Below are 14,001 nucleotides of genomic sequence, written 5' to 3' on the forward strand. Positions count from 1 at the left end.
CTGTACACTTACTGCCCGGATGAGCGGTTCCCTGTCCTTCGGTGCCCTGTGCTTAATTAACACACCTAGAGGGGTTTTGTGTGCAGGTGGGCCTGGCTTGGGCCCCCCTGCTTCTCCTCTCCCCTCAGAGCCTTGAGCCGAGGGCAGCTGGGAGGGAGGATGTGGACACGAGACCAGAAGAAGAACCAGAGTAAGCCGGGGCCCAGCTGCGGCTCAGCCCCTTGGAAGATGAGGGCCACGGGGGACTGCCCAGAGCCGGAGCCGGCCTGGGGAGAGGGAACCAGTGCTTGGGACTGCCACGTTAGAAAGGCAGTGATATAAAATGGTGCTTTCCAAAGAAAGTTCTCTCTGATATGACACTTTTGTGAAATATTTTAAGATTATAAGGCTGAGAAAGGAATTCGATGTTTGGAAATAAAGTAGCACTGGGCTCTGTAGAAACAAAACACAACACCCTAGAGGGATTCGGAAAGGAAAGCCCAGAGAAATTCAGGAATAAGGGTTAGTCATCCTGTCCTGCCTGCACTGGGTGGAATCCGGGGCCCTTGTCTCCTGCAGGATTAGCATTTAGGAAGCACCTGTTAGGTGGAAGATTCCAGGTTTTGTTTCTTCCACTGGGGATGGGAGGGGAACTCATGGAGTAGGGAATGTTGTAGCAGGTGGTACCCCCAAGGATACCCCAGGGTGGAGTAGGGCAGCTGCCAGGCACCCGCGGTGCTGTACTCAGTGGTCCCGAGATCCCAGAGCCCCAGACAGACGGTCATTGCCCTGACCAGGCTCTGTCAGTGCCCCGGCCTTATGAGGAGCTATTAAATAAAGGAAGGTAGAAACATTGCCAAGCGAGACTCCAGCCAGGATTCTGGGCTAAAGGGAAGCTCTCACTCGCCTACACTTGGTAGGGGAACAGAGCATCGTGGTTAAGAGCTTGGCATCTGCTTGTCCGAGGCCCTCGGCAGCTAGGTTTGCTGGGGGTGGCTTTGTTCCCTGAGACCCCTCGGCATCCCCGGTGCTAAGGACAGAGGGCCCATTTGTCCTTTGTCCCCGGGGCCCACACTAGCCTGGTGTCCAAGGCTGCTGAGCTGGGGACAGGAGCAGGTGGGGGCACTGGAAAGAGCCTAGGTTCTCTTGGAGTCCTCACACCAGCTGTTTTCCAAAGACCGGCAGGTTTGGGGGACGTCTGGGCACGGGGAGCTTCTGGACTGTCCTCTCACCCAGAACTGAAAACAGGCTTTTCTTCAGAGAACTTCTGCCAAATCCTTGTATTATTTGCTTAATAGTTTCTTTACTTTTTTCTTGAGATATATTTTAAAAGAAAGCTTTGTGTTCCTGTCACGAGTGAAACCCAGTATAATTTGTAGGAGGGTGACTTTAAAATAAATACCTAATGCATCACACACGTTTATCAGTGTACCCCGTCCCATAATGTCATCTCATCCACCCATGTCATGCTTTGGGAAACACTAGCTCAAAGAAAATCCCTTCCCTCCACTCCCCAAGAAGACTCCCTGTGTATGGGCTTCCCTGCCCTGCACCTTCCCGGGGAGGGGAGGAGGGGGTGCTGGCATCCCTTGGAGGGAAAGTAGGCTCTAGATCGTGGTGAACCAGGATTATCTCCCTCCACCCCTTCCTGGTCCTGCAGTTTGGTCCTCCCTGGCTGATGCCTAGGGCGACCTGGTGCATTTTTAAAGGGGGAGTTTGGGTTTGGGGCCGAGAAAGGTGTTCTTGTTGACATCGGCAGGAACTAGTTAGATGGGGTCAGATGAGAGCAGCTGTCGGTCTCTGAGGAAGGCAGAGAACAGTTGGCAAATTGTCCCTGTGTTTACATGGTTCTTCCAGGGCCTTCCAAAGCTGGGGCCTCTCACTTGCTGGAGAGTGCCAGCCCCAAAGAGGTCTGGATCTACAGATCTAGAATTTCCCACTTGAGCCATGTGCTGTGGGATCCAGGTTTCATCCTCCTGTGTGTCGTCACCATCCTGGGCACCAGTAATGCTCTGCCTGTGTCTGCAGCTCCTGACCCAGGCACCCCGTTCTTTTTCCGGACAAAGAAGGAGCTGGAGAGGGTCAGAACAGGCCGGCCGCTTGCCACGTAGGTGACGGTCAAAACCATTAGCTAGTATCTTTCATAGATAAATCCCTTAAAGATCAGTGAGGAAAAGATGAACATTCAGTTTTCTAAAATAGAAGCAGGCCATTCAGAAAGGAAGAAACATGTCCAAACTTGCCAGTTAATGAGACAACGAAATCCTTTTTGTTTTGCCTACCAGATTCACAGTCCAGTGGCAAACAGGCCCCATGGTACGCGTCTCAGGACCCTGAAAATCCTCATGAGCTTTCTGGGGTCCTTTTGGCAGAACACGCCCTGAGGCTCAAAACTGCAGCTGCTCAGGAATTCTCCTTCTAGGAATCTAGCCCGAAGATAGTGAAAAGGCATATGGCCACGGGTGTCCATCGTAACACGGAGGTGGAAGCAACCTAGATATCTAACAGTGTGAAATCGGTTAGGTAAATTATAGGCTGTGGTCCTGCTCATGCAACCATTTACTTATTCCGTCACTTCACAGATGTACTGAAAACTTCCTGTGTGCCAGGCACTATTCCAGGCCCTGGGGATTCTGCGGTGAACAGAATAGACAAAACCCAGCCTAATGGGAAGTGAGAGAGGATGGATGGATGGATGGGGGGATGGAAGGAAGGATGGATGGATGGATGGAAGGATGGATGGATGGATGGATGGGGGGATGGATAATAGGTCGTATATTGGTGAAGGAGTATTCTTTACCCAGGGGGCTCAGGACAGGTGTCCTCGAGTAGGAAACATGAAGGAGAAGCCCGAAGGAGAGAGAGCAAGCTGTGGACCTGTGGGACAGACGTTCCAGGCAGAGAGAACAGGGCTCATCTGGTGGCCCTGAGGTGGGAGCTTGGCTGGTGGTCCCATGAGTAGCAAGGAGGCAGATTGGGAAGTGAGAGAAGATGGGGGAACAAGAGGGAGGCAGTCTGCTCATGGGAAGGCAGGGTTTGAACAGAGGAGTCCTGGGGGCCTACGTACATTTTTAAAGGAGCACACTCTGTAGGGAGATGAGGACTGAAGCAGGGGAGCCAGCTCCACCACGGTCACCGTCGACCAGGCACCGTCACCATCTTTTTTTTTTTTTTTTTTTTTTTTGCGATACGCAGGCCTCTCACTGTTGTGGTCTCTCCCGTTGCGGAGCACAGGCTCCGGACGCGCAGGCTCAACGGCCATGGCTCATGGGCCCAGCCGCTCTGCGGCATGTGGGATCTTCCCAGACCGGGGCACGAACCCGTGTCCCCTGCATCGGCAGGCGGACTCTCAACCACTGCACCACCAGGGAAGCCCCACTGTCACCATCTTTAAGAGAAGATGGTGGCCTGCACCAGGAGCAGGCAGTGGGGAGAAGTGTCAGATTCTGGGCATGGTGGAAACACGTATCTGTTGACAGGGAACAACGTTCTTGCTTTAGAAGGAAGCTTCCCTGGCACGTTCCGGCCCTCATCCCAGGCTGGGTGGGGCCATTGGTCCTTGCAGAACCTCTTCACCTCAATTGGGCCCCACGCACAGGTATGAAGTGGAAGAGGCCAGTGAATACATAGATCCAGTTACCTGGAAAGATTGGCTTTATCTGCTAAAGCTGAACCTACGCAGAATCCAGCGACACATAGCATTTCCACTCCCGGCTACGTGCTCGGTGGGGGACGTGTGTGCACATGCCCTTGAAGACTGCACAAGGTCCTCGGCAGCACTATTCATGATAGCTACAATCCGGAAACAGCAGGCACGCTCACCACCAGAAGACTGGGACACACTCACCCGGCGGAACACTGCCAGCGCTGAGAAGGAACAAATGACAGTGACCCACCGTGGGGGGTGGCTCACCAGCGTGATGTGGAGCAGTGGGAGAAGCCAGACTCAAAGAGGTCTTGGTTTTTTATTCCATTTACATCAAGTTCAAAAACAGGCAAATCTAACCTGTGGTCTTGGAAGTCAGGCTCCCCGTGGGCAGGAAGACTGACAGGGAGGGGCCTCTGGGCACAGAGATGCTCACTTTGTGACAGGCCATTGTGCCGAGCCCTTAGGATTCTGGTCCTTTTCTGTATGTATGTCAGACTTCAGTCAAGAGGTGACTTTTTAAAAGTTTAGTTAATTATTATTTTAAAAATCTGTGTTTATGCACTAAAAATATTGTCTGGAAGGACGTTCAACAAAATATTTGGTAGAGATTGTTTCTAGGAGATAAGATTATGGATGGTTTTAATTTTTTTTCCTCTGTGTAGAAAATTTCTAAAATCTCTTCCATACACACACACACACGCGCGCACACACACACACACACACACACACACACACACACACACACACACACATGGCTGAAGTTCATTAGCAGTCTGATGCGGCCAGGGCTTTGCCAGCTGAAAGGATGTAGTGCTTTATCCCAGAATTGATACCGAGGAACTCAGGAACTCCACCTAATCGAGCACGTCAAGAATAAAGGGGAATATTTGTTAATTGAATGTCATGTTATGTCCTCAGTTATGCCTCATACAAGATAGGCAATTCAGAATTCCCAAGTATCCAATTAAAATGCTAATTATCTCATACCTTGATAAGGCCGCCCTCGCGGAGAGAGAGAGTGGCTTCTCCCTGGCACTGCCTCTCCTCATGCCCTGACCACCGCCGTCTTTACGCTGCCCTTGCCTCTGGCAGGCGAGCTTTCCCCTTCCAGGATCTCTGCACCCCAGCGGCCCCTCCTGGAGCACCAGCTCCTGCTTTCCACAGGCTGGCCTGGTGCACCGTCCCTGGGATCGGTGGGCCATTTGTCCTGGCAGACCCGTTCCCGCTCAGTCTGGGCCCCATGCACAGACTAGAGTCCAGGGCCCTGGAAGGCATAGCACAGCATCATCCACCACTGGTGTTTGGGGAACAGAGAGCCTTGCCCCGCCAAGTGCCCCCACCGCTGACAGACGCGAGGTTTAGAGGCATCGGGGTCAGAAACCCTGCGTGGACCCCAGGCTCAAAGGGACTCTTTTGAGGGCTTTCCTGACCACAGCACGTCACCACACTGACGTGCAGTTTCCTCATCAGTAAAGTAGGAAACCCTCTCCTCCCCTGAAGGATGGTCCTAAACGCCAAACGCTGCAGGTAGCTGTTGGGTCTTTCTCGCTGGCCAGGCCTGTGGGAGGTCCTGGGAGAGAAGGCGGCAGCAGGCCCCATCCGGCCAGGGTTGCAGGTGGTCCTTTGTCCCTGGTGGCACTGCATCGGTGCAGGCTGGGCCACGAAGCTGTTCTCTGAGCACCGGTTTTGTTAATAATGCATTTCTGGGTTTATCCAAGGCTTTAAATCCGTCCCTTCTTGATGTCATTCCGTGTGAATGCTACTTGCTCTTTTAAAACATGCTCGGAGCCTCTCCGTGGTGGCTCCCTGGAGTGCTCTGCGTCTTTCTTCACCAGGGGGCCTGGGGAAGGAGGGGGACAGGGCAGCCCCCCCGGTCTACCACCGAGTCCCGGTACCTCCCTCCTGCAAGAAGGCCCTCACGCTCTGGCCCTGCCCGCCTTCGTAACCCTGTGTCCTAACCGCCTGCCCTCCTAGACCCTCTGCTCACCCAGGTGGCCTCCACCACCATGCCCATCTTCTCTTGCACGCTCCTGTTCCTGGCTCGGCCTCCTGGGAACCGGACGTGCCTCGAGGCCCAACCTGGGAGGGCATGAGGTGCCTGATGCCACCCACAGCCCCTGACCTCCCTGTCTGGCCCCATCTGCTGGCACTCATGCTCACCCTGAGAGTTGGGCGACCCTTGCTGCCTGGGGCAGCCCTTCTGCCGTAATCTTGGGCAGCTGCTGCATTTTGTGCAGGGCTGTGGCTGTCTCCTCATCAGATGATACACCTCAGAGGGCAGAAGCTAAGCCATGCGGCCAGGAAGGCTCCATGGGCTGGATTTGCGGGCACCTGGGGAGTCCCAGCGGTACTGTCCCTGGAGATCTGGGCCTTGGAATCTGCTGTCCCTGCCCTGTTAACCCCTCTCCAGGCACCGACGGATGGGCCTGCCACACTGTCGCTACAGGAACCCCATCGACGTCGTTATTCACAGCACAGACTCTCCCAGGTTATTTAAAGGTTCTCATTTATGCCTGGATACAAAGCATTTTCTACCAGTGTCTTGCTTGGGAAAAATTTATAGGCAAGAGTGTTAGGGGGATGGCCATGCCGGGGAGCTTCAGGGACCACCGCAAGGCGGGTAGCAGGGCTTTGGGCAGACCCTGCCCTTCCCTCTGCTCGTCAGGAAGCCCCTCCTGCTGCCTGGGGAGGCTGTGGGCCATGTGCCTGGTCGGAGTGCCCCCCACCCACGCTCCGTCCAGGTGACCAGGAAGAAGCTGGGGTGGTTAGGCCCACCTGACCCTCGCACTGCACGTGAGAGTCCGACTGTCTGAAAGGGCAGGCGGGGCTGGTCTCGGGGGCTGCGGGCACTGCTGCCTGTCCTTCTGACTGCTGCCCTCTTATGGATAGACCAGTCATTTCTAGCAGTTCTGTCGTGACTGTAAAATCTGCCTGCTGTGTTTTCATACTGTACTTTTAGGTCTTAATTATCTAATATGTGTTTATAGTGTCGATCGGATGGTTCTTCTATCAGAAGTCCTGGGAGGGTCTGGCCTGCTGCTTGCTGTGTCTGACAGCGCTTGTGGACTATTCTCACACTGCGAGTTCATCTTCAGTGTGTGTGGGGTGTGTATATATATGTGTATATGTACCTGCACGTGTGTCCGTACGTGTGTGTGCACATGCAGGGACTGTGGCAGATCGCGGCTCTCCTGCCTGGGTGGAGAGTGTGACCGCTCAGTTTGGCTCCAGGTATCACCAGTCAGGGAGCAAGTTTTTTGTTAGTTTCCTGGCTTCGGCGTTTCCAAACCATACAGGTCGTTCACACTTGAACCTGAACCCCGTGGAGGACAGACCTATGCTGCGAATTCTGAGGGAACGTTCATCATTTTTTTCCCGGAGCCCGGGAAGCTTCCTGGTTGCCTCCTGCGGTGCTGGTGAATTTTCTCCAAGGCTGTGCATCCCTGCCCAGCCCCCAGCTTTATGTTGGGGAGGGCTCTCAGTTCTGGCCCCCTACCTCTGGTTTGTCCGGGGCCTTCTCACCGTCCCCACACGGCAGCGAATGCCAAGGCCTCCAGGTTAGCAAGACCAGCAGCTTCGTTGTCTCTTCTGGCCACACTTTGCTTTTGTCCTGCGGGTGTGGCTCTGCTTATGACTTTTAATCAGCACCTCTGAGTGTTGGGGGTGGGAAGGCTTTTAGCTGCATTCTCTACCTTCATCTCATTGTGGCTCCCAAGGGGCTGATGGGTAGCTCGCAGCCAAATTCGGCCATAGACGTGTGTCATCAGTAGTCAGCCCCTCAGGCTATGCGTCAGCTGGACCCTCACCTGGTTCACAGTTTGCCTTATTCTCCGTAAAGGTCTAGTGGGTCTTTATGAAGTGTCCTCCCGTTGCTGCCTGGTCTGTGAGCCATCCAGTGGGAATGGGGCACCTCTGCTGCTGCGGTCTGTCCTCCACGCCTGTTCTTGCCGAGCTCTGACCGGGCTGTGCGGGAGCCTCACGTCGAGCCTGTGGCCCCAGTTTGGAGCATCCTTAACTCCCCATGCCTTGAGAATCAGAAATATGTCAGACCCAGGGTCCTGGGCCACTACACTTGCCCCAGAACTTGGGCGCCTTTACGTGTCCACGGCCCAAGGCTGAGGTCCCAGGGAGAGGGGCCCTTGAGGTGTGTGAGCAAAAAACGCAGCCCGTCGAGTCCACGTGTTATGCCACTAGAGCATCAGTTTGTTCTTGTATCATGTCAGACAGGTTCCTTTGAAACAAAATCAGATGCTGAAGTCCAGCTTGAAGGACTTAAACCCTTTTCAGGGAGAGTGACTTTCCAGCGTGTGGCGTTTCCCCTCCTCTTTCCAGCTCTTCCTTGGGGGTGTGGCTTCATGTGGCTGACAGGTAATCCGCGCTGCAGTTTGCAGGTGAAAACTGGGTGGGCCGTTCCTTAGTCTGGTGCTTCTGTGAGTCATGCCTTCCAAAGGCTTTTTCCTTAGAAGCCAAGGCATGCGATGAAGGCTGTTTCTACTGCGTAGGTTACGGGTTAGGGAAACACCTGCTTCTGAGACTGGCTGCAGGTGGGGGAACCGATGCCACCCCGTTTCCCCAGGCTGAACCTTCTGATTTGTTCATTCACCGCCCCTCTGCCTGTCCCCTGCTGTCCCCGTCACCTGGAGAGTGGCGGCTCCCCCCAGAGCCCTGCTTCTGTCTGGGCAGGGCATCGTCCCCCCAAGGCTCAGGGAGCCCTGTGGCTCCGTGGCCCGTCGGCATCCCCCACTCACCGTGGGCTGCTGTGTGGAGTCCCAGGGTCTGAGGCCCCATTGTCTGGGTGGGCGGTGTGGAGCCGCCTCAGGGCCCTGACTTGGCCTGGCCGTCCTGTGGCCTCGGAGAGACTGAGGCTGAAGTTGGGGGCAGCCGCCTGAGCGCTCCCGCCACGAATACGGGGGCAGCTGATGCCCTACGTGGCTTTCCTCACCTCCCTGGGCGGTTCCTGAAATCCTTTGTGAGGAGGAAATATTTCACTTGCAGATACCCAGTTACTCTGTGGGATTCGTAAAGCAAGTCTGAAAGCTGATTGAAGATAGCAGAACTGTTCGTGCATGAGAACTCCTTAATACCGAACCATAACAATTATGCATAATTTGTGTTTATAGCGCCTGGAAGGTTAGACTCCTCCGCACAGACGTGCTCTAAAACAGGCCTAGAACACGCAGGGCAGGATCGCCACTTCGTGTGCCCACGGGCAGCCTTGCTGTTCTGAGCACAGCCCTGTGGTCGGCCATCCCTGCCCTGGCGGTCAGTGGGTAGGGTGGGGTCCACCTGGACCTGCTTCTCAACCAAGGCCATCCGGAAGGCTGGGCCCGAGCTCTTGCCCAGGCCTCAGGGAGGGGGTGAGGGCAGGCCCCCACCGTTGCCCCCCTCCCCGGCTGGGTTCTGCAGAGGCCGGGGCCTTGGAGCGCCGAGTCCCACGCCCAGATGACCTCCCATCCCCCAGGTCCTGCAGTGTATGGTGGGGGGAGGAGCAGGGTCCTGGCATCTCCAGAGCTGTTGGCAGTGTGGTCTCCCGAGGGTTCAGCACTGCTCGTATGGTGTTGATGTGGCAGTGGCTCATCCTCTGACCTCTGTCACACCCCGGGGCTTGCCAGGCTCTGCTGACCTCTGAGCTCCTGGAGGCCTCCCCTGGCTCTGTCTCTGTCTGGGCTCAGCCTAAGGGTGGGCTACCGGCGACCTGGTCTGAGGTCTCGCCTTTCCCTCTAGACCTTCTCCTGGCCTCCCCTGCTCCAGGTGGGAGCTCGTCCAGGGGGCCAGCCGGTTTGTTACTTGGCACAAGTAGGGAAAAGCGGGGCCTGCCCCCAGACCCTGCCTTTCTCTACCTGCACACGGACCTGCCCCTCAACCCTGTCCTCTAGGCCAGAGCCCAGTGGCTCCTGCTCTCCTTTCCCTGCGCCCCTCCCTGGGCCCAGGCTCAGGGCCTGGGTGAGTCCAGCACTGGGGCTGGGAGAGCTCTCGTCCCTCCCTGGCTGTGCATCCAGCCCCTCCTCGTGTGGGAGGATGTGGCCACTGGAGAAGGGGAGTCACAGGGAGACGCCCCCTCCCGCCCTGCAGAGGCAGGTGGCCCCTGCCCTAGCCCATCTCCCTGCAGGACCAGGGCTGTCTTCCTGATGGGCCTGAAAGGCTGGGCAGCGCCGTGGCACTGGAAGTGGCGAGCCCTTCCAGCCTTGTCCCCCCTCCACGCTGATCTCTGTGCTTCAGTGGCCTGTGGACTACAGGCTACCAGCCACAGATCCACGCTGGGGAGTTCAGGCCTTCCTGCAGGCGCAGCTGAGCAGGGCCTGGGCTGAAGATTTGCACGGGGGCGGGGGGCGTGCATGCTCCGGTGACTCTACTCTGACATGTCTTCCTTCCCCCGCAGCCTCTTCGAGCACTACTGCTTCTCCCGGGGCGGCATGCGCCACAGCTCCTACACCTGCATCTGTGGCAGGTAAGCGCGCCTCCTGGGCCGCGTGGGAATGATCACGGGAGGAGGTTAGGGAAGGCGAGGGGACCCCACCGTCCTCCCAGCTTAAACGCACCTGTTGTTCCTATGCCCGAGGCAGTGCCCACCTAAGCCTTAGAAGTCGCTCTCCCCTCCTAAGGCTCTGGGAGCAGAGGTTGCTTCTGCCCGTCCTGGGCAGTGCCAGGTGAGGAGGGGAGCCGGCCTGCCCGCTGCCGTGCCCTCCCTTCCCGTCTCCAGCTGGCTGCTTCTCGTGGGGCTGGTCTTCCTCGCCCCCTCCACACAGGCACGCTCCCAGCATGGGGGACCGGACCGTGACCTCAGGCTATGGCAGCTTCTGTGTGCCGGCGGGGCAGAAGGAGCTGGATCAGTGCCGGAGGCTGTGGTTTTGCGTGTGTGTGGCCGTGTGGGGAACAGCACAGCCGTGGGTGGGTCTGGGGCTCTGTCGTGCAGGGTGTCACGGTAGGCGTGTTTGTGTGTGGCACGTTGTGGCTGGGGGCGGGGGCTCTGTGTACATCCTGTGTGTCACCCGCACTTGGCCGGGTGTGCTTTGGAGGCACAGGGTAGAAATGACCACGAGTATAGGGGCAGCTCACGGCCGTGAGCTTGCACTGCTGTGTGGCTTTGAGGGGCACGTCCTGGGTGTGGGCGGCCCCCTCGTCCCCCAGGCTCACCCCATCTAGTCTTGTGCTCTCCCCTTGGGTCAGAGGGTCTGGCCCCTGTCCAGCCAGGATGGAGCCGGCAGCTCTGCTGCTCTGCACATCCTCAGCACATGAATAATACATGTGAAAATCTCAGTCCTTGGAAATGTTCTTCTCTGGCGGAGAGAGAGAAAAATCATTATTTCTACTTTTATGATTCCTAAGACTCCCAAACAGGACCATAAATATTACACCCAGTGGGGTTTTTTTTTCCCTTTCGACAGACTTAAAAGTTTTTTTTTTTTCTTAAAGGCATCGCTCATTAGGGAAGTGTTCTCAAGCAGAGGGGCGAGGTGCCACTGGCTCACCGTCTGTGGCCCTGGCCTGGCAGACCTCCACGGCGGCCCCCTGACACAGCCCGGCCCTTCCCACTGGGCCTCCCCTCTCCGCTAGTCACCAGGAAATAAGGGCTTCTTTGGAGTCCCTTACCTGGGCCCGCAGGCCCTCGCTCCCACATCAGGCCCAATCCCCAGCGCCAAGGCCACCTACCCGAACAGCCTCAGCCAAGGGAGCGCTGCCAGTGCCACTGCCGTGAGCCCAGAGGTTGGCCAAGAGCTGTGTGACTGCAATAGGCCAGGGCCACCTTGCCCCTCACCCCCACCTCAGGTTGTGGACCTGGTCCAGCGGCCCTGGGCCCCTGCTGCAAAGTGGACAGTACTGCCCTTGGGGCAGGGAGTTGGGGTGCTAGCGCCCGGGGCCTGCTGGATGAGGATGGGCTGTTGACCTCCCCCTGGTACTCTGCAGTGGTGAGAACTCGGCCGTGCTGCACTACGGACACGCCGGGGCCCCCAACGACAAGACCATCCAGGACGGAGACATGTGGTGAGTGACGCCAGCCCGCAAGCTGCCCTGGTTCTGCATGTGAACGGCGCGGCTGCGGTGGGCCTCAACCCCAGAGGTGGCTGACCACGGCCTCTTGGTCCCACCCTGACAATGCTGACCACGGTGAGGTCCCCCCGTTGCTCTGGGTCCAGACTTCTCTGCCAAGGCTTTGGCCTACACGTGGCCTCCTCTCCAGGACCGAGGAGGCCCCGAGAGAGGGGAGCGGGGGCCCCGTGTTGTGCGGGTGAGGTACCACCTCAGAGGAGGGCCTGTGCCGTCTCCCAGCGCCCACCACGCTCACTTCTCTGGCTTGGTGCTGGGAGGGTGGGCATCTCAGTTCGGAGCGGAGAAGACCCCTAGGGAGTCCCCCGCCCTCTGAACCTGCCGGCTCCTGCCTCAAGACTCCTTGGCACGAGCGGAGGTCAGAGGTGGTGCTTGGCCCTCAAGGCTGTTGGCAGGGCTTTGCTGAGCATAGTGTGATGTGCTCCCTGCTCCCCACGGAGCCGTGACTAAGTAGACGTGGGCAGGACCCACAGCCTCCAGCCCTCCGATGGACTGTGCCCAGCAGGCGGAGTCGCAGACCCTGCTCCCAGACCCCAGTGTGTAGGGCTCATGCTGGGCGTATGCGCCCCTCTCTTGGGTAGGCGCTCTGGCCTTGGCAGGGGCCTGTGGGCGCCTCAGTGACCTGGACCGGCCCTGTCCTCCGCTCACGGGCACTCTCACTGCCCGCCTGTTCTCTCCACCACCCAGATGTCGGGCAGAGCCAGTCCAGGCTGCCAAGGGCTCCCGAGAGCCGTCCAGAGGCCACCAGCCCCACGGGACCACCTGTCTTGGCCTGCAGACATCTTGCTGTGGTCACCGACCCGCAGATGAGGGCAGGAGGGGTGCGCACTGTTGCACCTGGTCCTTTGGTGCCTTTCCCTCCTGTTGCTGAGGCACCTGAGCCAGGCTCCATTGCACTGCTTCCCGCCAGTGCCGTGCCCCCTCTCGGGTCGTACATGTGCCCTGCTAGGCTCCATCCCCGAGCTGGCATTCCGGTCCTGCCTGCAACACTGGCCAGGAACCAGCCTCACGCAGGGAGTGGGGAAGGCCGCACACGGGGTTCCCTGGCCCACAGCCACCGGGGGATGTGAGCCAAGGGATGCCTGCTTCTGAGCTGTCACTGCCCAGTGTTTTCAGAAACCCGCCCAAGTTCAGGGTGCCCCTGCTGCAGGGTGCACCAGGCACCCACTGGCTGCGGTGTCCACTCACCCAGTGTCAGGAGCTGGATGGATGTTCTGGCCCTGGCCCCTGTTGGCAGGAGCCCAGCTCAGCCTTCTGGGAGGAAACAAAGCCTCTTAATTCCCACTCTGAGCCTCAGTTTACTTGCTGTCGGTGGAGATAGCACACAGCACTTGGCACGTGGAGATAGCACACAGCACTTGGCACTGCACTGGGCAGCAACAGGGACACGTTGGGACCACAAGTGCTGGGTGGACACACGCTCTCTCAGGGGCCTGGGTCAGCAGGACAGGGACGGGAGCACGCAGAGGGGGACACCCAATGTGGACACAGAGACCACTGCCGCTCACTGCAACCCCCACCCCCACCCCCAGAGTGTCTAATGCCCTTCCTGGCATAGGGGCCAAGGGCGTGCAGCAACTTTGACAGGGTTCTCCCCTGTGCCTGGTGCCAGGGACAGCTCTTTATGTAGATTTGCTCACCTTGATCCCATGAAGTGGGTGTCTCCCCCTCCCCTCACTCCCCCCGCCCCCGCAACATGTAGGCAAGGTCACTGAGACACAGGAGCGTCCAGGTGCAGAGCCAGAGGATTTGGGGATGGGGTCGGCTGCCTCCGGCTTGACTCAGCTGGAGACTAAGGAAAGTGGCGGGGGGGGGGGGGTCCTTCCCTTTGGTGGCCCCAAAGGAAGATCGCCTGGTGTCTTCAGGGACTCACACTTCCTAGAACCTTTCCTAATGCTTTTGACTCTGCGGCTCCTTCTGGCTGGGCCAGGATGTGGAAACCCAGTCCCCAGGCAGAGGCAGACCTGAGCCATACCAGCAGGCCCCAGCTGTCCCTGTCGGAGAGTTCTGCAGCAGGGCCACGTGGCTCTGAGTCTTTCTTCTCTGTGAGTTTGGCACGGCCCAGAGGAAAGGACTGCTTCTCCTCTCTTCTCTTTATGTGTCCTATGACAGTCCTCCCGCTGTGAGAGGCTGGCTCCGGGGGCCCTTGGCGCGGTGGGGCCCGGCTGACCAGGGGTGCCATGCAGCAGGCCTCCTCCACACGTCCAGACGCTGTGGCCTCGACCCTCCTGGGCAGTGTGTGGCACCTGTGTCTCTTGGTTGCAGCTTTAGAGACAGGAGTGATCCAGGGAATCCCACGGATGTTAATGCCAAGCCCAAGCTGGTGA

The 14,001-nt window shown here is 57.9% G+C and overlaps 1 protein-coding gene across 1 annotated transcript in view; it reads left to right on the forward strand.

Moving 5' to 3' along the window:
* The window catches only part of PEPD (peptidase D), a 115,145-nt gene that overhangs the window by 80,533 nt on the left and 20,611 nt on the right, over positions 1–14,001 (forward strand). Inside the window, exons 11-12 of the mRNA XM_032614806.1 lie at positions 10,008–10,076; positions 11,534–11,611. Coding sequence (XP_032470697.1) covers positions 10,008–10,076; positions 11,534–11,611 — 147 coding nt within the window. The remainder of the gene's footprint in view (positions 1–10,007; positions 10,077–11,533; positions 11,612–14,001) is intronic.

Source organism: Phocoena sinus, chromosome 19, assembly GCF_008692025.1.
Source record: "Phocoena sinus isolate mPhoSin1 chromosome 19, mPhoSin1.pri, whole genome shotgun sequence".
NCBI classification, from domain to species: domain Eukaryota; kingdom Metazoa; phylum Chordata; class Mammalia; order Artiodactyla; family Phocoenidae; genus Phocoena; species Phocoena sinus.